General features: G+C 46.8%; 2 protein-coding genes across 3 annotated transcripts; one reads left to right on the top strand and one right to left on the bottom strand.

Moving 5' to 3' along the window:
- Positions 1-538: 538 nt before the first annotated feature.
- LOC306662067 (uncharacterized protein C1orf50 homolog) lies at positions 539-7,807 on the bottom strand. The gene is made up of 5 exons (XM_079141549.1): positions 7,664-7,807; positions 7,429-7,544; positions 2,706-2,792; positions 1,239-1,370; positions 539-901 (listed from the first exon to the last, which is right to left on the bottom strand). The coding sequence occupies exons 1-5, from the start codon at positions 7,743-7,745 to the stop codon at positions 716-718; spliced, it is 603 nt and encodes a 200-aa protein (XP_078997675.1). The 5' UTR covers positions 7,746-7,807; the 3' UTR covers positions 539-715.
- A 187-nt stretch (positions 7,808-7,994) lies between these two features.
- P3H1 (prolyl 3-hydroxylase 1) lies at positions 7,995-24,463 on the top strand. Of its 2 annotated transcripts, none has more exons than XM_079112244.1 (15): positions 7,995-8,521; positions 11,152-11,304; positions 13,701-13,890; positions 14,079-14,210; positions 15,219-15,358; positions 17,491-17,580; positions 17,903-17,955; positions 18,124-18,245; positions 20,054-20,181; positions 20,352-20,447; positions 20,957-21,107; positions 22,615-22,729; positions 23,115-23,190; positions 23,472-23,612; positions 23,991-24,463. In XM_079112244.1, the coding sequence occupies exons 1-15, from the start codon at positions 8,060-8,062 to the stop codon at positions 24,144-24,146; spliced, it is 2,205 nt and encodes a 734-aa protein (XP_078968370.1). In that variant the 5' UTR covers positions 7,995-8,059; the 3' UTR covers positions 24,147-24,463. The 2 variants fall into 2 exon arrangements, with proteins under 2 accessions (XP_078968370.1, XP_078968369.1); XM_079112243.1 differs by having other exon boundaries at positions 22,612-22,729.
- Positions 24,464-24,904: the final 441 nt, after the last annotated feature.

Below are 24,904 nucleotides of genomic sequence, written 5' to 3'. Positions count from 1 at the left end.
CAAAGAATCAACCTGACTATACGCAGAATGAACTGGAGAGGGGATAGCAGGGAAGCAGGAATGCCAGCTGGTAAGTTATTTTGTCAGAGTGGAGAGTCGAGTCCAGATCTTTGACTTCAACATCATTGCACTCCCCTACTTTGTAATACCGCCTCTTTTAGCCTGAACTGATTTTTCTTTTTTCCTCTCAACTGAGCACTACAACAGACAAATTTGAAGATCTATTCAATGATGCAGTGGTCCCTGCCTTCTGGTATTCATGCCTGTGTATAATTCCCTCCTTTGAGTGTAGACTGGCCTACTGACTTGTTTCTAACCAACAGAATACAGCAAAGGTGACATCACATCTGTGAATGGGCTATGTAAGATTATAATTCCTATCCTGCTAGCAGACTCTTCTCTTTTCTGTTTTGATGAAGAAAGCTGCCATCTTGCAGAGGTCAAAATATCAAGGAACTGAGATCAACTCCAGCTGTCAAGTTAGCTGATAAGCAGAGCCTCTCAATTCAACAGCTCCTGAAGAGCTGAAATTTTACCAACTAACAGTAATAAAAACAAAAGCATTTACATTCACATAGGGTCTCCTTCCAAGAAGTTCTTGATTCACCTACAAGTCCTCAGTTCCTATGACCCTGTCCCATCAATGCAGAGAACAGGGGAAACAAGGAGGTAATAGTCAGGCTCTTGTTGTGAGAGCTCTGGCCAGAGTCCAAGCTCAGTGAGTCAATCCCTGGAAGGTGGGTTCAGTGCAGGAGGGCAGGGCCACTGGTTGGTTCAGCAGCTTGTCCATTAGGCTGATTTTAGCATCTTGCTTCTCAATGTCCTCATAGGGAGTCCAGGACAAGTCATGCTGTAGCTTGTAGGCACCAAGAAAGTCATGTGGACAACCAGTCCCCCATTCCTAGAGAAGGCAAAGGAGTGGGTTCTGATCAGAGCAGGATGTAAGTAAACTGAGTTCTCTTCCTGTTTATGCCACAAATTTCTATTTTGGCTTTTCACTTCAGACTAGTCAGAACCATCCTTGAAAAGCAGTTACATTATACATCAGATACTCCCTTAATAAATAAATGAAGTAATTTTAACATATGCACATGGTTTAGAGTTAGGTCTGGGATCCCACCACCCCCATTTTTCTAGGCAAAAATTTACCAATATCTATGTCTACATTTTCATACACACATGCCAAGAATTTCTCAAATACTGGAGTAGATTTTGGGATGAAGAGTAAATGTTCTTACCTTTGGAGAAATAATGGAAAAGTATTGCTGACCACTCTCCCGTTTATAAAGATAGTAAATGTTGCCAGGTTTTTTCACCATATTACAAGCTACACGGTGCAAGTCAGCATCTCTGTGGGCATCTTCCAGTACCTACAAACCACAGAGGTGCAACAGATGAAAGATTGGAGGTAACAAGCACTGATGCTCAGGGTTCATCACAGTCAAAATGTGAAAACTGCAACACTCGGCATCTTGTTCCCCCACAGCAATGAATCACTGCTGGCAACCAGATGATTCTGAAGAAATAAAATTAAATTTTGCTACTATGCTGAAGAAAATGACTTTAGAATAATTACATTTCAAAGTGTTGAGCATTACTGAGTTTGGGTGGTTCTTAAGTTTCTTTCCTCTTTTTTTGTGGTAAGTATACTTCTTTTGTAAATGAACACATATTCTTCCTTTGAAAGGCTTTATGTCATTGAATTTTCTCCTGTTACAAAAACAAAACAAAAATCGTATTCTTAACCTCTGCTATGGTTTAGCTGCCATTTATCTTCCAAAGGTCCATGTCCTGGGAGTTTGGCCACCAGTGTGGTGATATGAGAGCTAATGGAAGAGCTGGAACCTAGTAGGAGGTCCCTAGGTTACTGGGAATGCTGCTCTCAGAAGGGAATACTGTCTTCTGGAGGGACTTCTTCAGAGTGTGAGAACATGTTGCTATAAAAGCCTGAGGGCTGGGGAGATAGCTCAGTTGGCAGAGTGCTTGCCTTGCAAGCACAAGGCCCTGGGTTCAATCCCCAGCACTGGGGGGGGGGGGGGGGATTAAAAAAAGAAAACAGACTTTATGAAAGCCTGAGTCCTGAAAATCTCTCTGCTTTCCTATTGGAAGATAAGATTTCTCCTCCCACACACACTGCTGCCATGACAGACATAGCCAAGAAGGATCTCCCCAGAACTGAGCAAGCCAGCACCGTGACTGAATTTCCAAAACTATGAGTTAAATAAACGTGTTTTGTTAATAAAGTTAACCTGCATCAGATATTTCACACAGTGACACAAAACAGACTAATATAACCTCTTAGGATTTTTCTTTCTATTTCACTCAAAACCTCTACATTTCTTGGAGGTACTGAAGACAAATAAGCAATCTTGTAAACTAAATAAAGAAAATGAAGTTGGGCATAGTCATGCACACCTGTAATCACAACTGCTCAGGAGGCTAAGGCAGGAAGATTGCAAGTTCAAGGCCAGCCTCAGCAACTCAGCAATTTAGCAAAACCCTGTCTCAAAATAAAAAAATGAATAGGGCTGGGATGTGGCTCAGTGGTAGAGTACCCTGAGTTCAGTCCCCAGTACTGGGAGGGAGAGAAGAGGGGAGGGAGGGAAGAAAAAGGAGGAAGTAGAGGAAGGGAAGGACAGAAGGAAGGAAGAAAGGAAATGAAAGTCTGCCTAAAAGTCTTTCCTTAACTAAAAATCTTTCCTTACCTTCCTGGCTTGATCTTGCAAATGTTGGATCTGCTCGGCTATGACTGTCAATTTGTTGGTGGCATTTGCTCGAATGAATTCATCAGCCTGTAGGTAAGAGAAAACGGAACTGCAGGGTGAGAAAGGAAAAGACTTCTGATGTTCTTATTTAGATCCCAATGTGAAGAGTTATGTCAACATCTTTACTTATGCCTAAAGTACTTCTCATTCTCATTATTGCCACATAAATTCCTTCCCATCCCAAGGTCCAGCTCAAACAGTACTGCCTATGAGAAGCCCACCCTGATGAGACCCCAGACCACAGATTTAAGTGCTCCATCTTGTCTATTTCCATTGTTTTCACTCTGAACTCTAGCCATACTGATTTCTTTGGTCCTCTAACAGGTCCTACCCTCTTGCTACCAAATATACTGAATATGTCTTCCCTCCATCTAATATATTTCCCCCTTGCTTTCTGCATGGCTAATCCCATGTATTTCTCAGGACTCCCATTTTTTATCTCATATTTAAACATTTCTAAATCAGTAATGGTTCGTACAATGATAATCAAAAGACACTTGCAGATGATAAGATCTGTTAATCCGACACTTTACCTCAGTTGAAATACTTACTTCATACCTACTTAAATATTTAAATTTTTTTTTAGTTGTAGATGGACACAATACCTTTATTTAATTTATTTATTTTTATGTAGTGCTGAGGATCAAACAGTGCCTCACACATGCTAGGCAAGCACTCTACGACTGAGCTACAACCCCAGCCCTAAATTTTAACTTACTGTTCCATTTCTAATTGATATTCAAAATGTATTTTTAAAGACTACATTATGAAGGCAGATACCATGGCACATAACTATAGATTCAGCTACTTAAAAGGCTGAGGAAGGGGGATCATTTGAGCCCAGGAGTTCAAGGTCAGCCTGGGCAACATATCTATGCTCCTCTTGGGAGAAAAAAGAAAAAAAGATTAGCTGTCCATGGTGGTGCATGCCTGTAACTCCAGCTACTCAGGAGGATGAAGCAGGAGGAAAACAAGTTTAAGGCCAGCCTCAGTGACTGAGTGTCAACCTATCTCAAAATAAAAATTAAAAAGGGCTGGGGCTGTAGCTCAGTGGTACAGCATCCCTGGGTTCAATCCCCACTGGCACAAAAATGGGGTGGGGTTTAGCTCAGTTCTTGCATAATACTTGAAACTTCTAATACCACACACACACACACACACACACACACACACAAAGACTGCATTACATGTATACCTGACAGAAAGTTATGATATGCACATAAGATCTCCCATTATGTGCCAAGAAATACAACTGAAGGCTATAGAACTTGCTTAAAATAGACCATAAAACTCTCAAAGCCAGGAGAGACTAGTGTGACCAATTCATTTACTCAAAAGGATTATCACTCCGGCATCAGAAATCCATCAAAACCTCCCAGCTTACTTTCAAGAAGTTGACTTCCTGTGGTACACAATTAGGCTAGGGAAAAAAAAAATTCAGAGTTTAACTTGAACTAAGGAATATTAAGAGAATTTACTGGTTTGTTGAAGAATCTCAAGATAAAAGGCATAAGTCAAGTGCTATACATAAAGAGAAATGATACAAGTAAATGGAGTCAATCATTTATCTGTTCCACAAATACATGTTTAGGCCCTCAATGCACTGGCAAACACAAGAGAGCAGTCTCTACTTTTGTCAAGGCTACAGTCTGATACAGATGTCCAGCAGAAACAAGCGACAAGTCACATATGAAGTTTTAAATTTTCTACTAACCACATTAAAAGTAAAATACATAAAATTAATTCTAATTATATATTTGACCAATATATCAAAAACATTTTCCTTTCAACCTGTAATCAACATTTCAAAAATTACTAATGAGTTATTTTACATTTCATAGTAAGTTTCCAAAATGCGTACATTTTATACTCAGCACATCTCAATTTGGATGCTATATGTTCATTCAAAATACTTGACCTGTGAGGGCTGAAGTTGTGGCTCAGTGGTAGAGCATTTGCCTAGCATGTGTGAGGCACTGGGTTCAAGTCTCAGCACCACATGTAAATAAATGAATAATATAAAGGTCCATCAACATCTAAAAATATATATACATTAAAAGAAATAACTGGCCTGTATTTAGACCTCACAAAATTCATATTTGAAGAAGTTGACTCACATACTCAAATTGTCCAAATACATTTAAATTCCAATAACTGAATCAATTATCAGGTTTTAAAATTTAAATTAAGTTAAATGAAAACTTCAGTTCCTCAGTCACACTAACTACACAATCCAACTGTTCAACAGCAATATGTGGCTGGTGGCTACCTTATTTTACAGCATAGCTCCAATAAATAATACTAACAACAAAAATAAGAATAATTAAAGCTAGTACCATATGCATTCAAAATACTGATGTGCCATAATTATTTGACCACAGCAGGTCAACGATAACAAATGAATTAAGTAACAGGAAGTGGTGAGAATTAAAGGAATTGGAATGTATGTATAGCCAGGTCAAATTTAATTAACAACACTGTCATTTGAATGGGGGTGGGGTATGGATCTTGCAGGGCCTTGTGGACCATGGTAAAAGAATTTGCATTTTGTTCCCAGGACAAAGGAGCCATATAGCCAGAGAGAGAGCAGGTAGATTCTGGAGCTAAGATCAATGTTGAAAGCAGCCTTATAAGAAATCTTTTTCTTAAAGTGGTAGCAGTAAATCTTTTCCTTGTAAACCAAAGAAGCTAATTAAAACAGAAACAAAGGGAAAAGTACTTATTATTACTAAGAATTAACACTGGCCCCAAATGGATCTTCATATCATCAGAATTTAACTCTCATGATATCTTGGGAGATGACAACACTATTTTTTTCATTTTAGGAATTAAGACTTAGAGAGGTGAAGCAAACTAAAAGTTCCATGGCTAATAAACGGCAGTTGAAGGATTTGAACATAGATCAGTTTGAGTCTAAAATTCAGGCCTCCATACCAAGCCTCCCAAGTTTCCTGAACAAACATTAAATAGGGTGTCAGAGGTCAGTTTTGCTAGAAAGTACATTTCAGTACACAGTAACTGCGCTTGATTCAATGTTTGTCTTTAGAGTGTTTTTCCTTCAGCTTCTCAAAGACCAGTTACACTGAAGAAATTCAGGCCTGTAATTCCAGCAATTCCGCAGGCAAATCACAAGTTCAGGGACAGCCTCAGCAACTTAGCAAGGCCCTAAGCATCTTACTGAGACCCTGTTTTAGTCAGCTTTTTTGTTGCTGTGATTAAAAGACCAGACTGGAACAACTGTAGAGGAGGAAAAGTTTCCTTGGAGGCTCACAGTTTCAGAGGTCTCAATCTATAGATAGCAGGCTCCACTCTGTGAGGATCAATGTGAGGCAGAACATCATGTTGGAAGAGTGTGGTGAGGCGAAGTGGCTCACATGATGATCTGAGAGCAGAGAGAGACTCCACTCACCAGATACAAAATATATACCCCAAAGGTGCAGCACCAATGCCCACCTCCTCCAGTCGTCCTACCCACCTTCAGTTACTGCTCAATTGATCCTGTCAGAGGATTAATTCACTGATTGGGTTCAGGCTCTCATAACATCCATCATTTTTCCTCTAAACCATCTTGCATTGTCTCACACATAAGGTTTTGGGGGACACCTCACATCCAAACCATAACAGACCCTGTCTCAAAAATTTTAAAAAAGGGATGGAAATGTAGCTCAGTTGTAAAATGCCACTGGGTTGAGTTCCCAGTATCAATAAATAAATTTAGAGGAAGGAGGAGAGAAGTGTTGGGGAGTGATATTAGCCAAATTATATTGTTATATTATGTGCAAATATGTACAAATATGTAGCAAATCCCATCATTCTATACAACTATAATGCACCAATAAAAAATGTGCTAAGAGTGAAAGTCGACTACCTAGTCTGCGAATGCCACCCCAAGAGGGAAAGCTGTCCTATGCTCTCTCTTCCATTCTTATTGCAACCAACGAAGGCTGTTTTTACTATTTAAAAAAAAAAAAAAAATGTAGAAAGAAGTGTGTCCAAACTTCCAGTGCTTTTCCCGTTATTTTGCATTTTCTCTTTATTTTACCTATTTTGGCAATCAAGGTGTAAGCTCTGAGCCTAAGAATACTGTGTCCAGTGAATACTGTATACAGGGCAAAACTTAAAGAGTCCTAACCTTCCTAGAATATGTTAAATTCTATAAGCTCTCAGGTAAACCTAAAGATCTTATGGGGGGGGGCTGGGGATATAGCTCAGTTGGTAGAGTGCTTGCAAGGCAAGCACAACGCCCTGGGGTCAATTCCCAGCACCGCCAAAAAAAAAAAAAAAAAAAAAAATTATGGGAAGCAGCATAACTGAACAAGAAGTATGCATCCCTGAAGAATCTGGGTTAGGGTTAGAGTGTTCTTCACGCATCACAAGGGGAGAACTTCTGTACTGTCTACCTCATAAGGATGTGCTAAGGTTTAAATGAAATAGAGTACTGAGAATGTTTTGCAAACCTTCCCAGGAAAGGAGGTTATGGGCACTCTAGTTGCAGTCGAGGGTGTCTTTAGTCTCAGATCAGAGTTTGAGTCAGGCAACCGACTCACAAAGCGACAAGAACAAATGCTACTCCACTCTCAGTGGCTGTCAGATCCAAACCAAAACACGCAGAGCAAACTGCAAACGAAGACGGGTATTCACTTTCCCAGCCGCGCCTCCTCACCTTCTGCACCTGCTCTGCGAGCGCCACGAGGTCTAAGGGGTCCCCGACCCGGTGGGTGTGGTAGGGGCTCACCAAAGCCAGGCCGCCGGGGGTCGGGGTGAGCTCCACCAGGGCTCCTGCGACACACACCCAGGAATACAGGCCGTGAGCTCCCGCCCTCAGCCTCCCGCAGAACCCCAGAGACTAGCTGCCCCGCGGGGACTCCTTTCCCCAGGCCGACTTCCAGCCCCCACACCTCCCTGACCTGCCGCCGCCGCCTGCACTCCCGGACTATCAGTGCTTTTCTCTTCCTGGACCAACGGCACAGCATTCTCCATGACTGGGGCCCACGCTCCTCACCCCTTGGCGAAAGAGCGTGCGCACAACGACTGTGGGCGGAGCCTCCGTGTTCCCGAGCCTTAGGGCGTCAGAGCGACTGGGCGCGGCCTGAACGCGAAAGCGGGACTCAGACCAACCACAGGGTTGAGCTGAGGGGCGGGGACCACGTTGATAGCAAGAAGGTGTATGAACCTCCTGCGCATGCGTCGCCTTCTTGGGAGGCGGGGCTTCTCCCAGGGGCGGGACCTTGTCGGGGGTGGGACCCGGTCCTCAGCAGCTGGTGGCTTGTGGTCCTGCTAAGTCTGGGGAGGTGATGGCGGCTCCCTTGTGGAGGCTGCTGACCACACTGCTGGCGATTGCCACCGCCTCCCAGGCCGAGGGCGAGTCAGAGGCGGGATGGGACATGGCGGCGCCTGATCTGCTCTTCGCCGAGGGGACCGCGGCCTACGCGCGTGGGGACTGGGCCGGGGTTGTCCTGAGCATGGAGCGGGCGCTGCGCTCACGGGCCGCCCTGCGCGCCCTCCGCCTGCGCTGTCGCACCCAGTGTGCCGCCGACCTGCCGTGGGAGCTGGACCCCGGCTGGTCCGCGAGCCCGGCCCAGGCCCCGGGCGCCGCCGCCCTGCACGACCTGCGCTTCTTTGGGGGCCTGCTTCGCCGCGCCGCCTGCCTGCGCCGCTGCCTGGGGCCGCCGGCCGCCCACTCACTCAGCGAGGAACTGGAGTTGGAGTTCCGCAAGCGAAGCCCCTACAACTACCTACAGGTCGCCTACTTCAAGGTGCGGACCTGCCCGGGGTACTTCGGAGAGTGGTTGCAGGCGACATAAGGGTCTGGGGGACCAGGGCAGCGTTCGCAGAGAGGGAGGTGGCCTCCTGGCTGGGGAGCTCTCCTCGGACCCAGGGAGAACAGAGAACCGGCGAGGGTACCCGCCTCGCCCAGTTCTTATGGGCAGACGTTAACCCCAAAGATCCAGCGTGGGTTAGGGCCCAGGCCAAGAAAAGTTTGACCTTTTATTCCCGGAAAGACTCTTAAGAGGGAACTGAAGCGGCAGGTTGGGTCTCCCATCCTGATTTCATTGTAAGTGTCCAAGTGGAAAAGCCAGGAGCTTTCTACAGTATCTTCCTTCCGGTTCATTCTCTAATGATGCTTTTCCTGCAGCGCTCCTTCAGGACGTGGGATTGCCACGTCGCCATCAGGGGCTGCCTGGCCCCTCCCTGTGGGGGACCCTCTGGCTAGTCTGCCAGTTTCTAAAGATAATAAGTGTTTTTAGGAATGCCACAGTGCCAAGTCAAGTGTACAAATGGGCTTAGAGGGTTCCAGGCTTGTGTGGTGATGATAGACCACATGTACTTCCACGCGCTGTTTGAAGCACTGCATTTATTAACTCATTTGCCCTTGTCCTTATGGTATCCTGTGAAGTAGATGCTACTGTTAGTCTCATTTTATTGAGGAGGGAAAAAAAGAAGGAGGTCTGCTGCATATCTGTTATATTCATAGTTCAACAGACCTTCAATTCAACCTAAAAAGAGACTCAGAGACTCTTGAGGACCTCAGATTTCCACCTCTGCAAGAGTACTCTGCTTGTGCAGTACCCTATCATTCCTCCTGGTTGCTTGAAAGAGTACTGGACTTTTAAATCCAAAATGATTGAACTGTGACTTTGGTCATGTCACTTAACGGCACCACTTAAAATCCTTTGACAAACATTTATTGAATACCTACTACATTCCAGTTCTTGACAGCTGATTAAAATGCTGAACTCTTTGTTTTGTCTTGCTTTGCTACTAAGGATTAAAGGATCCCCCACTAAAAGGGAATGTAGTAGGTAGGGCTTTGGGGAGCACAAAGGAGGAAGAATCTAACTTTGTCTCTGAGAAATTAAGAGACTTGAGAGGTGACATTGAGCCTGTACTAAATATGGCCAGGAGAGAAGGATGGCTGTTCCAGATAAAAGGAGAAGTGAAACTCAAGCATAATGTATCCAGGAAAAAAAATATATTGCTATGATTGGTTTGTCAGGATATGTGTGGGCAGCAGCAGAGGAGGAGACTAGAAAGTTCAGTGAAGCCAGATTCTGGGGCGAATTCTTTGGATCTCAGACAGCTGTCATCAGGATTGGATTTTAGAGCACTAATTCTGGAAGCCACATGGAATAAGCTTTGCAAGGAGAAAGTGAGGGCAATGGAAACAATTCAGGGAATTAAGATACCTGTGCCTTTGTCCACCAGTGTCCACCAGAGAGAAGTGAGGGAGGTGCCTAGTAGGTAAAGAAGGTCTGGATGAAGGGAGGAGAATGAAGAACAGAGAAAGGAAAGAGCAGTGCTGAAAGATAAAGGGGAATAAATCCATAAAAGGATAAATGGGAGAAATTCCAACCTTGAAGTTAAAGAAACCGAGGTACAGAGATGGGAATTATTTACCTTGGTTCAAATAATCAGGCCTGACTCCTTTAGTGTGCTTCCCCTTCCCCCTTAGCATATTAAGGATACCAGCTAACATTTATTGAACACCTTCTGTGTTGAGCTGGGCACCATGTGTTTGAAGCTACATGTATATAATTTTATTGATCTCACAAAATTCCATGAGATAGGTAATGAGTGCTATCTCCAGATGACAGATTAGGGAACTGAGTTTGGAAACATACTTTAAATTATCTAAAGCCCAGCAAGTGAGTCATTAAACCTAGAGTTCTTGCTGGTCTGTCTGACACCAAAGTCTACTAGATCCTCTGATTTATTCTGGTATCTATATATGAACCCTTGTGACTTTGATATGCTGGAGTCCATTACTGTGGGCACTTTTGTGGTCTGCAGCACATTGTTTCCCCTCAGATTTTTTTTTTATAGCTATCTCTTTTAAACTCATGAACCTAGACTTTGAGTCAGAAGATTCCCAGATCTAGAGTTTATACAAGACCTCCCTTTAACCTGAACATGTGTCCAAAACTCTTGATTTTCTGTTATGCAGAATTTTTTCCAGGAAAATTGCTAGACAGTGTAATTGTTAACTGCTCTTTTGAAGCCTTGGATTTTCTTCAACTCAGTCCATACATTTGACTATTGAGACTGTGGTTTTAGTATTCAGTTATCATAGCTCCCCCTACAATATGGCCTTTGTTTTAAAGTAGAATGTTTACAGTATGGAAACATTACCTTTTAGAATTTGGGGAGCCCCTAAGCCTGATTTAGGAAATAGCTGCAAATCTGCCTGGGGCACTGTGCTTCTAACGCTTGGTACGTGGTCCCTGCAAATAGGGGTGTGTTCTGGGTCTGGCAGGGGCTGCTTGATGAGCGAAGGCTTAAAAAGGCTCAGGGAGACTGGGATTTCCTGTTTACCGTGGACAGTACTTCTGGACACAAACCTTCAGAGCTTGAATGTGACGATTATATTATCTGGCTTCATCCGTAGATAAACAAGCTGGAGAAAGCTGTATCAGCAGCACATACCTTCTTTGTGGGCAATCCTGAGCACATGGAGATGCGACAGAACCTGGACTACTACCAAACCATGTCTGGAGTGAAGGAGGCCGACTTCAAGGATCTTGAGGCCAAACCCCATATGGTGAAGAAGACTTTATCCCCTTCTCTCTCTCTATTTTAAAATGATATTTGTTAGAATTGCTTTCTGATTACAGAAGTAACAAGAATTCACTGCACAACATTAAGAAGATAAGTATATAAAACACAAACTATTAATTGGTATAACCTTAAGAAAACCCATTCTTTCACATCTAAATTTTTACCTAATTTGGTGTTATATTTTGTATGTATTTTTTATTTTTTTATTTTTTTTCTATGGTCCTGGGGTTTGATTCCAGGACCTCATGTATCCTAGGCAAGTGTTCTACCATTCAGCTGCATTCCCGGTCCTTTTTATTTTTATTTTTTTTGAGACAGGGTCTTATTAAGTTATCAAGTCTAGCTGTGACCTTTCAGTCCTCCTGCCTCAGCCTCCCAAGTATCTGGGATCACTTCATCATCCTTTTTTTTGTTGTTGTTGTGGGTACCATGGACTGAATTCAGGGGCACTCAATCAGCTCTACTTTGTATTTTATTTAGAGACAGAGTCTCACTGAGTTGCTTAGCACCTCGCCTTTTCTGAGGCTGGCTTTCAACTTGAGATCCTCCTGCCTCAACCTCCTGAGCTGATCTCAGGTGTGCACCTGACTTCATCATCTTTTTGAACTAACATTCTATCATGAACCTTTTTCCATGTCTTCTAATTTTCTTTGAAACACTTTAAAAAAAAAAAAAAAACTGGGGATTGAACTCATGACTCTTTACCACTCAGCCATATTCCCAGCCCTTTAAAAAATTTTTATTTTTTTAAATTTTGAGATAGGATCTCACTAAGTTGCTGAGGCTGGCCTCCAACTTGTGATCCTCCTGCCTCAGCCTCCCAAATCTCTAGGATTACAGGTGTGCGTATGCCACCACCCCTGACTTTTTTTTTTTTTTTTTTTTTTTTTTTAAGACAGGGTCTTACTATGTTGCCTAGTCCCAAACTGCTGGACTCAGTGATCCTCCTGCCTCTGCCTCCCAGGTAATTGGGGGTATAGGCATGTACCACCATACCTGGCTAAAAACACAATGTCTAATGGCTGCATGATAGTCCATCTTATGCAGAGACCATATGTGTTAGTTACTTCCTTTTCTGTGACAAAATACCCGTGAAAAACAATTTAAAAGGAAAAAAGACTATTTGAGCTTACAGTTTCAGAGGTTTCAATCAATGATTATTTGGTTCTGTTGTTTATTGGCCAGTGGTGAGGCAGAATATTGTGACTGGGAGCGTGTGGTGGAGCAAAGCTGCTCACTTCATGGTGGCAAGGAAGCAAAGAGAAAACACAAGGAAAGGGTTAGGCACAGTGGTGTGTGCCTGTAATCCCAGCGGCTCAGGAGCCTGAGGCAGGAGGATCATGAGTTCAAAGCCAGCCTCAGTAATTTAGTGAGGCCCTAAGCAACTCAATGAGACCCTGTCTCTAAATAAAATATTTAAAAAGGGGATGTGGCTCAGTGGTTAAGTGCCCCTGAGTTCAATCCCTAGTACTATAAAAAGAACAAAAAGGAAAGGACCAGGGACCAAGTATACCCTTCAGGGCCACACCCCCAGTGACCTACTTCCTCCAACTAGGCCCCACCTCCTGAAGTTTCCACCAGCTCCCAATAGCCCATTTAAACTGTGAATCAATGGATTAATCCTTTGATGAGATTAGAGCCCTTTTGATCCAGTGACCTTCAGACCCCACCTCGGCTGCACTGCAAACCAAGCCTTCTACATATGAGCTGTTGGGGACATTTCAGATCCTAAGTATAACACCATATTAATTTACTACTGACATTTTTTTTTGTCACGTATGTTTTTGATTTTTCACTATAATACCTGGTACAGTATTCCTCAATGTTCTTAATCTTTTGTTCAACAGGAAAAATTTGTTCCACAAGAGAGATTATAGATTCTGCCAGGCATGGTGATGCATGTCTATAATCCGAGCAACTTGGGAGGCTGAGACACGTGGATCCCAAAACAAAACCAGCCAAGGCAACTTGGTGATACCCTGCCTCAAAATTAAAAAAAAAAAAAAAAAATTAAGAGCTGGGAATGTAGCTTAGTAGCAGAACTTTCCTGGATTCAATCCCTAGGTCCACCAAAACAAAAAAAGAAGATATGTTTGAGTATAAATTGTGTTAATCTGAAAACCTTTAGGCCTACCAAAAAAAAAAAAAAGACAAGAAAATTACAATTAATTCCCATTCATCTTTTCCCTGTGTTAGGAGTTAAATATAAATTTCAAAAAGAACATATAACGCCCATTTACCAAAGGCTCATTGTGTAGCAGTCACCCAGGTCACCCCACCCATCCATTGCTGAGGAGCAAGAATTAGGATCCAGGTGTTACAGCTGAGGGCAGAGGGGTTCCTCTGCAGCTGCCTTTGAGTGCTCCTTCTTCCCGGTAGCATGAGTTTCGGCTGGGAGTGCGACTCTACTCAGAGGAACAGCCACAGGAAGCTGTGCCCCACCTAGAGGCAGCTCTGCAAGAGTACTTTGTGGCCGACCAGGAGTGCCGCGCCCTCTGTGAAGGGCCCTATGACTATGATGGCTACAACTACCTGGACTACAATGCTGACCTCTTCCAGGCCATCACAGGTACGGGTAGTTCAGAGTTTGGCTCCCCAGGCCTCCCAGTGCTCTCCGGTCAGCATCCTGCTAACGTGGGTACGGCATTCACAACTTCATTCCTAAGTTTCTTAAGTTTGGTAATCTGACTAAAAATTGAATTTGTTCACCTTAATTTATGAACCTCATAGTTATTCCCTCTTTTTGATTCCTTTCAGATCACTACGTACAGGTCCTCAGCTGTAAGCAGAACTGTGTCACCGAGCTGGCTTCCCACCCAAGTCGAGAAAAGCCCTTCGAAGACTTCCTCCCTTCACATTATAATTACCTGCAGTTTGCCTACTATAACAGTAAGGCCAACTTTCCTTCCTCTATCTCTGCCACCGAACTAAGAAACTGTGCTGGACAGGCAGGGCTTACAGCCACTGTACCTCGTCAACACACTGGGCATCTTTTTGTGGGTATGGGAAGCCCTATGCCTGGTGACCCCTGGGTACTTTGCTACAAGCCAGTGGCCCAGGAAACCATTTCCAGCCACCTGAAAAATGAAGAAGAGGACTCTAGATCATCTTTCTCTTGTCCCTTCTGTCACATTTGTAATCTAATTTTACATTTGAATTAAAAGTAAAAACAAAGTTAAGGTGTGTTTAAACCACTCACAGGGTATTTCCAGCCCTCCTCCCTTAAATAGCACCCATACTCACAGGGATCCTGTCAATATCCAGAAAACCAACAAATCAGTGGGTCCCTGCTGAGTTCCTATTGTATGCCAAGCATTATAGGATATCCAAGAGCTCAGGATGCCTATAACTGAGTTGAGGAGACTAACATGTGAATAAGAGCTGTCTGTCAAAGAGGTGATTCTTCCCCTCTCTCTGGAGATCCATAGGAAAAAAAGGTAGGAAGATGGGAATATTCCTGAAATTGGTCTAATGATTGGATGTATTGAGGCAGGATATTGGCAAGTATTTGAATTATTTGTGAATTTTTAAATATATGGGCATGCAGAAGGTTCTATTTCTTTCCTGTTTTAATGTTAGGCAGCTTTGACACTGAATACCATAAAATCAGTTACATAATTTGTGTGTTCTGTAATTTCCCCCCAAATCAGGCTGCCATGTTATGTAGTTGGTGCTACCTTGACCTGTCATCATTGCCTTGAGCTTTTTTTTTTTTGGGGGGGGGGGTTGTTGGGGATCGAACCCAGAGCCTTGTGCTTACAAGGCAAGCACTCTACTGACTGAGCTATCTCCCCAGCCCCTGCCTTCAGCTTTGCTGAGACTGAACACTAAGTAGTTCCTGGTACCCAGGATTACACCCCTCCTCTCAGCCTTTTTTTTTTTTTTCTTACTTTACAGTTGGGAATTATACACAGGCTATCGAATGTGCCAAGACCTACCTCCTCTTTTTCCCCGATGACGAGGTGATGAGCCAGAATCTGGCCTACTATGCAGCTATGCTTGGAGAAGAACAGGCCAGCTCCATCAGCCCACGCCAGGTGAGAGACTTGCTTCAGTCTGAACCCTGACCAGAGGGCAGGAGAGTAGCACATTGTAGGGGAGTGGGCCTTGCGATGCCTGGGTACATGTGCACACACTGGCTCCGCTTGTCACTCAGAGGAGAAGGAACACAGGGCGCACTGGGAACATGCCAGGGCCTCCAGCACCATCTGGACCCAGTCTGCATTCTGATTCAGGGCAGAAAGCAAAACTGTCAGGCGACTGCTCTTGCCTCTCTTGGCACATCCCCTGGGACACTTATGCCTTCTGGCCAAGGCCTGTCACTGTTTTCTTCATGCTAGGTTTTACCCACTCGCCTGTTTTCTCCCTTTTCTTCCCCATCGCACCTTCTCCCTGTCATTGTCAGTTTTCTCCCATGTTTCAGCATTTTTCCCCTCTCACTCCAAAACAAGAACAGTCTTTATAGCACAAAGACTACTACTCTGAGGGAAGAACCTGGCTTCCTCCTTCCTGGCGCTGGAATCATGAGTCTTGCCAGCCCCTCCCATGCGAAGTCCTGCTTGCCTGTAGTTGTTCTCTCTGGCCACTAGATGGTGACCATCTGGCTTTAAGATGGCATTTCAGGCCTTTGTCTTCTTTTCTTTATGGTCATATTAGTGAGTCTGAGAAGGGGAGGGAAAACAACCCATGTGATCACTCTACCATTTTTAACTAGAACTCTCCTCCTAGAAAGAAGGTAGCTAGCATTTGTTGAGCCCCATACAGACCAAGCACCATGCAGGGTGGTCTCCATCCATCATCCTATTTAGTCATCACAGCTGCCCCTCAACTGTGAAGAAGAGGACATGTAGATGAAATAACTTGAGTGTGACCTGTGACTGACTTGTGGTGCCTGGAATCTGTTCCCTGCTTTGTCCCCATTCAGGCACAGTTCTGACACAGCTGATACTCCATAAGTCAGGGTTGAGTGAATAAGTGGCAGCAGTGGGGTTTGCTTCCTGGCCTCATTGAGTTGTTGAACAAGGTTAAAGGAGATAACACAGATGGCTTTGTGTCCAGCACTTGTGAAGGGGCCAATAATTTAAAGTCCTTAGGAGAAAATTTTCATCTTCCTCTTGGGTAATTATAGTAGCTAACAGAACTCAATGGCGCCTTCTGCACTGTCTCCTTGAACTGCCTCATCTTTTATTTCAACTAATGATGTCTTCTTTTTCTCTTCCTTCCTTCTTCTGCTGCTTGGAGACTAGAAGGGCACCCAGGGAAAGATGTGACCCCCAAAGGGGACTCAGTTTCCCTGCCCTGGGTAAGCCCTACCTGTGAACCTGTGAGCACATGTGGGAGGCCAGAGTGCTGGACCCAGCAGTTCTGCAGCTGCCTGTCTTCAGGAAGGGAGAGGGTCTGGTCATTCTGAAGGGAGGCAGGTGGTGGAGTAGAAGGCACAGGTCCTGAGGAGCAGAGACCTCGGTTTGAATGTAGGTCCCCGTTTCCTATAGAGCCATATTAAACAGATCCCCTCTGTACCTCAGTTTTTTCTTCTGAAAAATGAGGATAACAGTGTCAACCCAGAGGTGGTTGTAAAGATTAAATGACTAATACAAAGCTGGGTCTGGTCGCTCATACCTGTAAGCCCAAGGACTCAGGAGGCTGAAGCAGAAGGATCACAAGTTGGAGACCATCCTTAGACACTTAGTGAGACCCTGTCTCAAAATAAAAAGTAAAAAGGACTAGGAATGTGGCTCAGTGATAGAGTGTCCCTGGGTTCAGTCCTCAGGGCCCCCCACAATGAAAAGAGAGTTGCCCAACAGCTAGGCCCCCTGCCTGATCGTTGGTGTCTGCAGAAATCAAGGAGGAATTCGGAATGCAGAAGCATGTTTCCTCATCTCCTGAGGAGCATCAGATTTTCTGTCCTGGAGATTAATGGGGCTGGGTAGGGGGAGGAAGGGAGCTGTTTCTGTTCATGAGAAGCCTGGTTATTGCTGCCCTCAGAGCTTTGCTTGCACCAGGCAGGAGGAACCCTTGAGCACAGAGTCCTTTGTCCCAAACATACCAGAAATAAGGGGGGTGGGGGGAGACCTGAGTCATAGGGAGGGCAGCACAGAGGCCAAAGAGGGCCCCCCCTCAGGGCAAAAGGCACCTGAGCTCTAGGGGAGTCCTTCCCTTGTTTCCACAGAGCGCCCAGGAGTACCGACAGCGCAGCCTGCTGGAGAAGGAGCTGCTTTTCTTTGCTTATGATGTCTTTGGAATTCCCTTTGTGGATCCGGTGAGCCAGGGGAGGGGACAGAGAAAGAGGGGCAGCACTGAGGGGTGGGGGAGGGGCACACTGGACAACCCTGGGGAGAAGACTGCCAGGGGCTGAGCCAGTTGAGGGATCTGTGGGCCCTAGGGTGAGAGCAGTGAGCAGGGCAAGGGGCCCTGGGCAGGGGCCCTGGGCAGCTCGGCATGACAGGTTCGCAGGGCTCCCGCCTTGCTCCTAATGGAAGGCAGGTTCCTCCTGGGAGCCCTGTTTCACACGTGCAGATTTGGAAGATCAGGTAGTTGAGTGCGTTGTCCTATCTAATTCACTTTTCCTGGCCTACTTTCAGGATTCATGGACTCCAGAAGAGGTGATTCCCAAGAGACTCCGAGAGAAACAGAAGTGAGGCCCTTGAAGAAACTGCATGATTGGAACTGACCAAGCACTTGAGGCTTCCTGCGCCCAGGCAGATGGGAACTCCTGGCCAGGGGCGGGCAGGTCCAGTCTGGGAAGCTGGGGTGGGAGCCCAGGGCTGGCCCAGCACAGTCCTCAGAGCCGCTGTGCTCACAGGTCAGAACGGGAAACCGCCGTCCGCATCTCCCAGGAAATCGGCAACCTTATGAAGGAGATCGAGACCCTTGTGGAAGAGAAGACCAAGGAGTCATTGGATGTGAGCAGGCTCACCCGGGAAGGTGAGAGGACAGAGCTTGGAGTCCAATCATGGGGCAACCAGACAGGTCTCCCCACATTTGTCAGGCAGCACCTACCCCGGCATCACACAGCTCAATGTGGGCCAGTCTCCTGTCCCTCAGGTGTTAGGACTGACCCTTGCCCTGGCTTCTGTCCTTCCTAACTTTCTCCTGGCAAGAGCCCTAAGAACTGGCCTTTGACTGAGAAGTGAGGTACCTGTGTCAGTGTTAGCCTAGAGCATTCACTTCAGGAAGTATTTAGTAAGACAAAGCTCATCTGTCCCCTACTCCAAACTCCTTTTTCCCGTCTTCTTCCACTCATCCTACTACAGAGCCTCAAAAATCTCGGCGTCCTTTGGCTCCTCTTCCACCCTTACCCACCTCTTTTCGCCCCCCCACCCATTGCCTGAGGCCTGCTAGGCTGCATCGCCTCTTATCTGCACTCGTCTCTCCTCATTCAGTCTGTCCTCACCCCTTCTCACATGTGGGTGCTGGGCCTTGAGCCCTTGCTCCTGCCCCTTTACCCGCTTGTTCTGCTCTTCCCCTGGGACACCTCTGCTTCAGGTGGGGCTGCTCCTTATTCCCTGGGCCTGCCCTCTGTTCACGTCTTTGTTTGTGCCTGTCCCTCCTCCTAACATACCTCCCGCTATGGCCAACCCTGAAGCCACCTCACATATACTACACAAAGGCTCCCTTCATCTCCCTCTTTCTTCTAAACTTCTGCAGGCATTGCTGTCTGCTGGGGCTGAGTGTTGGCATGGCTGTGGGAAGGTCCCTCTTCAGGTGTTGGCCCCTCTCATCTGGCACAGTGCCTTGCACTCACTGAGGCCACAGCACATAGGCAGGATTCAATCAAGTCTCTAGAATGTCCCCAGTACAGGGAGACACCATAGAATGACAAGGGAGATATGTTGGCCTTTGCTCTACTGTTGTTAAATTGACAATGGTGAGTATATAACAAGATTAGCATGAGAAAAGACTGTCCAGCATTCCTTTATTTTCAGAAAACTTTTATGTTTTCTCTTGTTTCTCATAACTACCAGAGAGGTGAGTTGGACAGATTGTGAGATCCTGATTTCACATAAATTATGTAAAATAAGGACCAGTTGATGGTACCAATATTTTTGAGTACTTACTATGGGCTGAATACTATGCTGAAATTTGAACTTACCTTATTCATTGTTACCAAATGGCACCAAACTTATGAGGTGTGGATAGTTTGAAAGCTGAGAACATATAATTAATTAAAATTAACCTCAGAGCTGAGTATGGTGGCAGCTCCAGAGGTTAAGGCAGGAGGATCATAAGTTTGAGACCAGCCTCAGCAATTTAGTGAGACTCTAAGCAACTTAGTGAGTCCCTGCCTCAAATTTTAAAAAAATTAAAAAGCAGCTAAAAAATTAAAAATAAAGGACTGGGAAGATGGCTCCGTGGTGAAATACCCCTGGATTCAATCCCTGGTACCAAAAGAAATTCAATCTCAGAGAAGTTAAATAACTTGGTAATGTCACCTATCTAATAACTAGAGAGTCCAGGAGTCAAAGCCAGTTCTTTGTGATGCTGATGCTTAGGTTTTAGAAATGTATGTTATGTTTACTCAACAACTTGTGAAGGCCCAAGAGCCAGTAGCTATTTGGTGGTGGAGCCAGGAATAGGACTTGAACCTCGATTTCAATGCCAAGTTATATCCTCTGGACCACCCGACCTTGGAAGTGACTCACTGCGAGATTTCTCTGGTGAATAGGAAACAGCTAGAATTTCTGTTCCTCAAAAGGAGGCTTCAGGGTTTTGCCCCTGTCATTGCTCTGCAGGAGGTCCCCTGCTTTATGAAGGCATCAGTCTTACCATGAACTCCAAACTCTTGAATGGTTCCCAGCGGGTGGTGATGGATGGTGTGATCTCCGAGAATGAGTGTCGGGAGCTGCAGAGATTGACCAATGTAAGGGAAGCCCAGCTACTGCATCTTCTCCCCAGGGGTCCAACATCCCGCCCCTCCACATGCCTTTTAGGTGTTGAACCTTGGCCTGCCCCTTGCTGCCTGCAGTTGACCACCTCTTATCAGGCCTCAGCTGCCTGGGCTAACTTCACCTTGTCTTTTGGGCCTTGTAGGCAGCAGCAACTTCAGGAGATGGCTACCGAGGTCAGACCTCCCCACACACTCCCAGCGAAAAGTTCTATGGAGTCACTGTCTTCAAAGCCCTCAAGGTAAAATCAATCTGGGCACTATGTCCCAAGGAAGAGGGAGGACTTTACCTGTCTGAGGAGGTGGGACTAGGGGAAGCTGAGACTTTGGGGAGGAGTTGGGGCTAGTGGTAGAAAAGAAAAAAGTGTCTTATTGCTGACATTCTAGTTGTCACAGATTACAGGTGAATTATATTAAATGAGGTGACTTGAATTCTGGCTGTTAGCACCAGTGTGATAGGAATGAGGGGAGCAAGACAAGACTGATACCCAGAGGTACGGGGATGCTTTCTGAAAAACCACTGATTCCAGAGGGTTGTATCCTGTGCTGGACGCACCAGGTTTGAAAGAGGGGAAAGAATACTATGGTGGGGTTTTCAGGTGTGAGGAGCAGAGAGATTATACCTTTGGCAGCAGGTAGGGGATACTCACCTGGGGCACTTGCAGGATCAGGCCTGGTGCTTTGGTGTCCCTGCAGCCCATAAAGGGACATTCAAGGCATGTGACCACCTGACCACTGATCTTCTTGGCAGCTGGGACAGGAAGGGAAAGTTCCTCTACAGAGTGCCCACCTGTACTACAATGTGACAGAGAAGGTACGGCGTGTCATGGAGTCCTACTTTCGCCTGGACACCCCCCTCTACTTCTCCTACTCCCACCTGGTGTGCCGCACTGCGATTGAAGGTGGGTCTCATCACCCCTGCAGCCTCCCCTGAGCGTTCTGTGCCCCAACACTGTGCTGGACCCTGAGGACATGGAGGGAACCAATGCAGACAAACTCAGGGGAGCCCAATTTGTTGAGAGCGAAGGTAGCCTGGAGCACACAGTCAACCTACCCGCGGGGCAGGAAGGCTTCCCAGAGGTGTGGTAGCAGCTTACAGAATGAACACATTTGGGGACTTCACAGTGGGGAATGAAGATGTATTAGCCAGAGATTAGCAGGTCAAAGGAACAGGCCTAGTAGTTGAGGCAACTAAGGAAGTTGCCAGATTATGGATATATTCTGGAGTTTATGCTTTATCCTTTCAGTCTATCATGAGCTATGTTGCAAGTTCAAGTCACAGTGGATCCAAGGCTATTCCTCATTCCCTCACCCTTTCACACTCCTTTTGCTATCAGCAGGGGTGAGGTACTTACTGCCAGACTGTAGGGGTCACATGTGGCCCACAGCTGACTCTGTAATGCTATAGTCTTCAGAGGGCCCCTGGCACTGACATGCCCTAGGTAGGTGGCAGGGATTAGTGGGCTTCCCTCTCCCTCAAGACCTTTGGAATTCTGTGAAAATCTGGGAACGTGTCAGACACAGGACTGTGTGTGTCATGGAGCCTCAAGGTAGAGGAGAAGCCAGGGGGAGTCATCAAGCAATGAAGAACTCAATAAGACCTTCATTTTTAGAAGCTAAGATTTGTTGAGAGATTTAGAGAAAGGAATTCACACTCCAGACAGGACAGCCAGTCCACAGAGACCTGGTGGACCAGGCATTGACAGCAGTAGAGAGAAGAAAGCCATAGGAGAGGTGTCAAGGAGAGTGGGCAGGGCCTGGTGACTGGACAAGTGGGGACAGACAGCCCCAGAGGTATTTGCTGTGACTTGACAGTGCTGCCGGTCACAGGATCTGTTGAAGGTTTGTGTTGGAGGAGAGTGTGCTCGTTGTCCTGCTTGGTGTTAAAATGTCTGTGGGCGTTTTACACTAAGCCCCATCTATTCCCTTTCATGCCTCTCCCTGCATGGTTTCTGTGCCAACCCCATTCCAGAGGCCCCTCTGAAGTTACCTTCTCACCCTTACTGGCTGCTCTTCGCTGCTCCCCCTCAGACTCCCCTCACCTCCTGCTGTCCTGCCTGAGGGTTGCCTCACTCTGCCCTGCACCCTGCTGACCTCCTGAGTCCTTGTCTTCATTTCCCCCAGCCTTCCTAGTTCATAAAGTCTAGCCATGAACAGTTAGGCCACTTGGCCCAGGACCTGCCTCACTGGAGCCCCACAGAGCTGCATGCTGCACCCCACTCACCCCTACAGACTTGACGTGACCTCTAAGCTGTGACTTAGCCAGAGATATCCCTTGGCTTCCCTCAGTTCATTGACCATTTCTATGGACTCAAGCACATTTGGGGAAGCACCACCCCATGCCAACAGGAGAGCTGTGGTGTCTCCTGCAGTGCCCCAGCACTGACACGTTTACCTTGGCCCCAGAAGCACAAGCTGAGAGGAAGGACAGCAGCCATCCAGTCCACGTGGACAACTGCATCCTGAACGCTGAAACTCTTGTGTGCATCAAGGAGCCCCCTGCCTACACCTTCCGGGACTACAGGTGAATGTGGTAGCAGGTGCCAAGTGAGGAGGCCCCGTGGTGCCCTGCACTCTGCCTGCCCACTCTCAGCACACGTGTGTGCACACAGGCCAGGGCCACCTGTCCCTTGAGTCCAGCCCTCTTCCCAACTCCTCATAGGAAGGCAGCAGTGGCGGATCTTCTGTTGAGGAGTGTAGCCACATGCATGGGTTTGATGACAAGAGCCAGAGTCTCTAGTGAGGGTGGAGGTTGGAAGGCTACAAGCTGTCTGTGGCTTCAGAGAAGCTGCTTAAAGGCTCCTTGCCATGGAAGGCCACCCTCCAGCTGCTGGAACAGAGAATGTAGAGGCGACGACCTGGGGAACGGGAGGAGAAGGGCCACGTTGGGATGTCTCTGCCTTTCCTAGTGCCATCCTTTACCTAAATGGGGACTTTGATGGAGGAAACTTTTACTTTACGGAACTGGATGCCAAGACTGTGACCGTAAGTGTTCCTTTGTCCTCATCCCCAAGGGATAGAAATCCTGTTTCCTGGAGCTGATATCCCCAAAGTGCAGTGTACAGAATGACCCACTGGGCTTCTTCATGGCCAGTTTCCTTTCCCCAAACCAGGTGGCTTTGAGATATGTCAGCTGCTCCTTTAACTGATGGTTAACTCCGACCTCTGGGAGGCTGTGCAGAAGCTGCCTCTAGTCCTGGCCCCTAGTGAGCACATGGCTCTTCTGAGTTGTTCTCCTGTGCGTGCCTTCTTTTTGTCCCCTTTAGGCAGAGGTGCAGCCCCAATGTGGAAGGGCTGTGGGATTTTCTTCAGGCACTGAAAATCCACATGGAGTGAAGGCTGTCACCAGGGGGCAACGCTGTGCCATCGCCCTGTGGTTCACCCTGGACCCTCGACATAGTGAGCGGGTAAGAACCCATTTGTGCTGAGTAAACTTCCTGGAAGGGCCTGGTTCCTCGTCCTCTTGCCCCAGAGCCCGTGGCCAGCAGTGTAGTTAAGAAAGGCACACTGGGTGTGGGCTCCCGCTGTGTCACGTCTTCACTGTCGTGCTTCCTCATCCCCTGGACCTTCTTCCTTACCTATAAACAGGGTCCAGGTAGGGTGTGAGGCTGAGTTCTTGGTTCCCTCCTTGGGCCCCACCTCAGCTGTCTTGTCAGGGCACAGGACCTGCGGGAAAGTGGGAACTCAGGCCATGTGGCAGCCTGAATTGTTCAGGGCACCATGGCCAGAGAAGGATGAGCACCTGGTCCCAGGCCTCTCTGAGTGGGCGGGCTTTGTCCTTGCAGGACAGGGTGCAGGCAGACGACCTGGTGAAGATGCTCTTCAGCCCAGAGGAGATGGACCTGCCCCAGGAGCAGCCCCCGCATGCACAGCAGGGCCCCTCCCAACCTGGAGAAGAGTCTCCCCCAGGCAGTGAGTCGAGGCACAAGGATGAGCTATGACAGCACCCAACTCACACGTGACTGGGTGATTGAACCCACGGGGAGGAACTCTGTCCTACTCCCTGGACTGGCCGGCCCTCAGGGCCATGGGTCAGGGGAACTTAGGTCTGCTGCCCAGCCAAGGGGACCCTGTTCACAGCCTTCTGCATGGTGCTACTGCTCTTGGAGTGGATGTGGCAGGACGCTGCTCCCTCTGGGACTGATTGCAGGCTCAGGACACAGAACCATGCCAGGGCCTGCATGGGCAGCTGCATGACAGCAGTACAGTATTTAAGTGTCTGTGTAGACAACCAAAGAATAAATGATTTGTGTTTTTTTGTTTGGTGGTTTGTTCAGAGTGGAAATATGTCCATTCTGTCTCAGAGACCTCACCTGATGGAAACTGCTCTGGGCAGGATGCAGTGGCCAGCGGGGGGCAGGAAAGCCTGACTCTGTACCCAGTCCAGCCACTTCCTGGCAGCCTCAGGCCACACTTAACCAGGTGCCTCGGGGTCCTGTCCAGATGTGGAGGATCCTAGTTCTCATTTTGCCCACCTTCTGGGACAGCCGTGTGGCCCAGATGCACCATCGGGTGTGACGACACTTTGCAAAGCTCTGGATGAATGGTCGGGATTATCACTAATCCTCTTCTGGCAGGGAGCAGTGGTCAGCAGTGCTCTGGCCCATTGCCCCCATGGCAGCCACATGCTTCCTGTTGTGCTGGCTGGCTTCAGAGCCCCGGACCTCGGGGCCCCGGTGTGTAGGACAGCATCTCTGGG

This window comes from Sciurus vulgaris (genome assembly GCF_902686455.1).
Source record: "Sciurus vulgaris genome assembly, chromosome: 1".
NCBI lineage: Eukaryota > Metazoa > Chordata > Mammalia > Rodentia > Sciuridae > Sciurus > Sciurus vulgaris.
Note: the sequence above shows the minus strand (reverse complement) of the source record. Positions and strands in the feature narration are given on the sequence as shown.

Excerpts from the sequence above, each read along its gene's own strand:
- P3H1 (XM_079112243.1), top strand. The coding sequence starts at position 8,060 with ATGGCGGCTCCCTTGTGGAGGCTGCTGACCACACTGCTGGCGATTGCC. Across the intron at positions 11,305-13,700 it reads TTGAGGCCAAACCCCATATG|CATGAGTTTCGGCTGGGAGT; the intron begins GTGAAGAAGACT and ends TCTTCCCGGTAG. Across the intron at positions 14,211-15,218 it reads GCAGTTTGCCTACTATAACA|TTGGGAATTATACACAGGCT; the intron begins GTAAGGCCAACT and ends CTTACTTTACAG.
- LOC306662067 (XM_079141549.1), bottom strand. The coding sequence starts at position 7,745 with ATGGAGAATGCTGTGCCGTTGGTCCAGGAAGAGAAAAGCACTGATAGT. Across the intron at positions 7,545-7,663 it reads GGCGGCGGCAGGTCAGGGAG|GAGCCCTGGTGGAGCTCACC; the intron begins GTGTGGGGGCTG and ends TGTGTGTCGCAG. Across the intron at positions 1,371-2,705 it reads TGCAAGATCAAGCCAGGAAG|GTACTGGAAGATGCCCACAG; the intron begins GTAAGGAAAGAT and ends TGTGGTTTGTAG.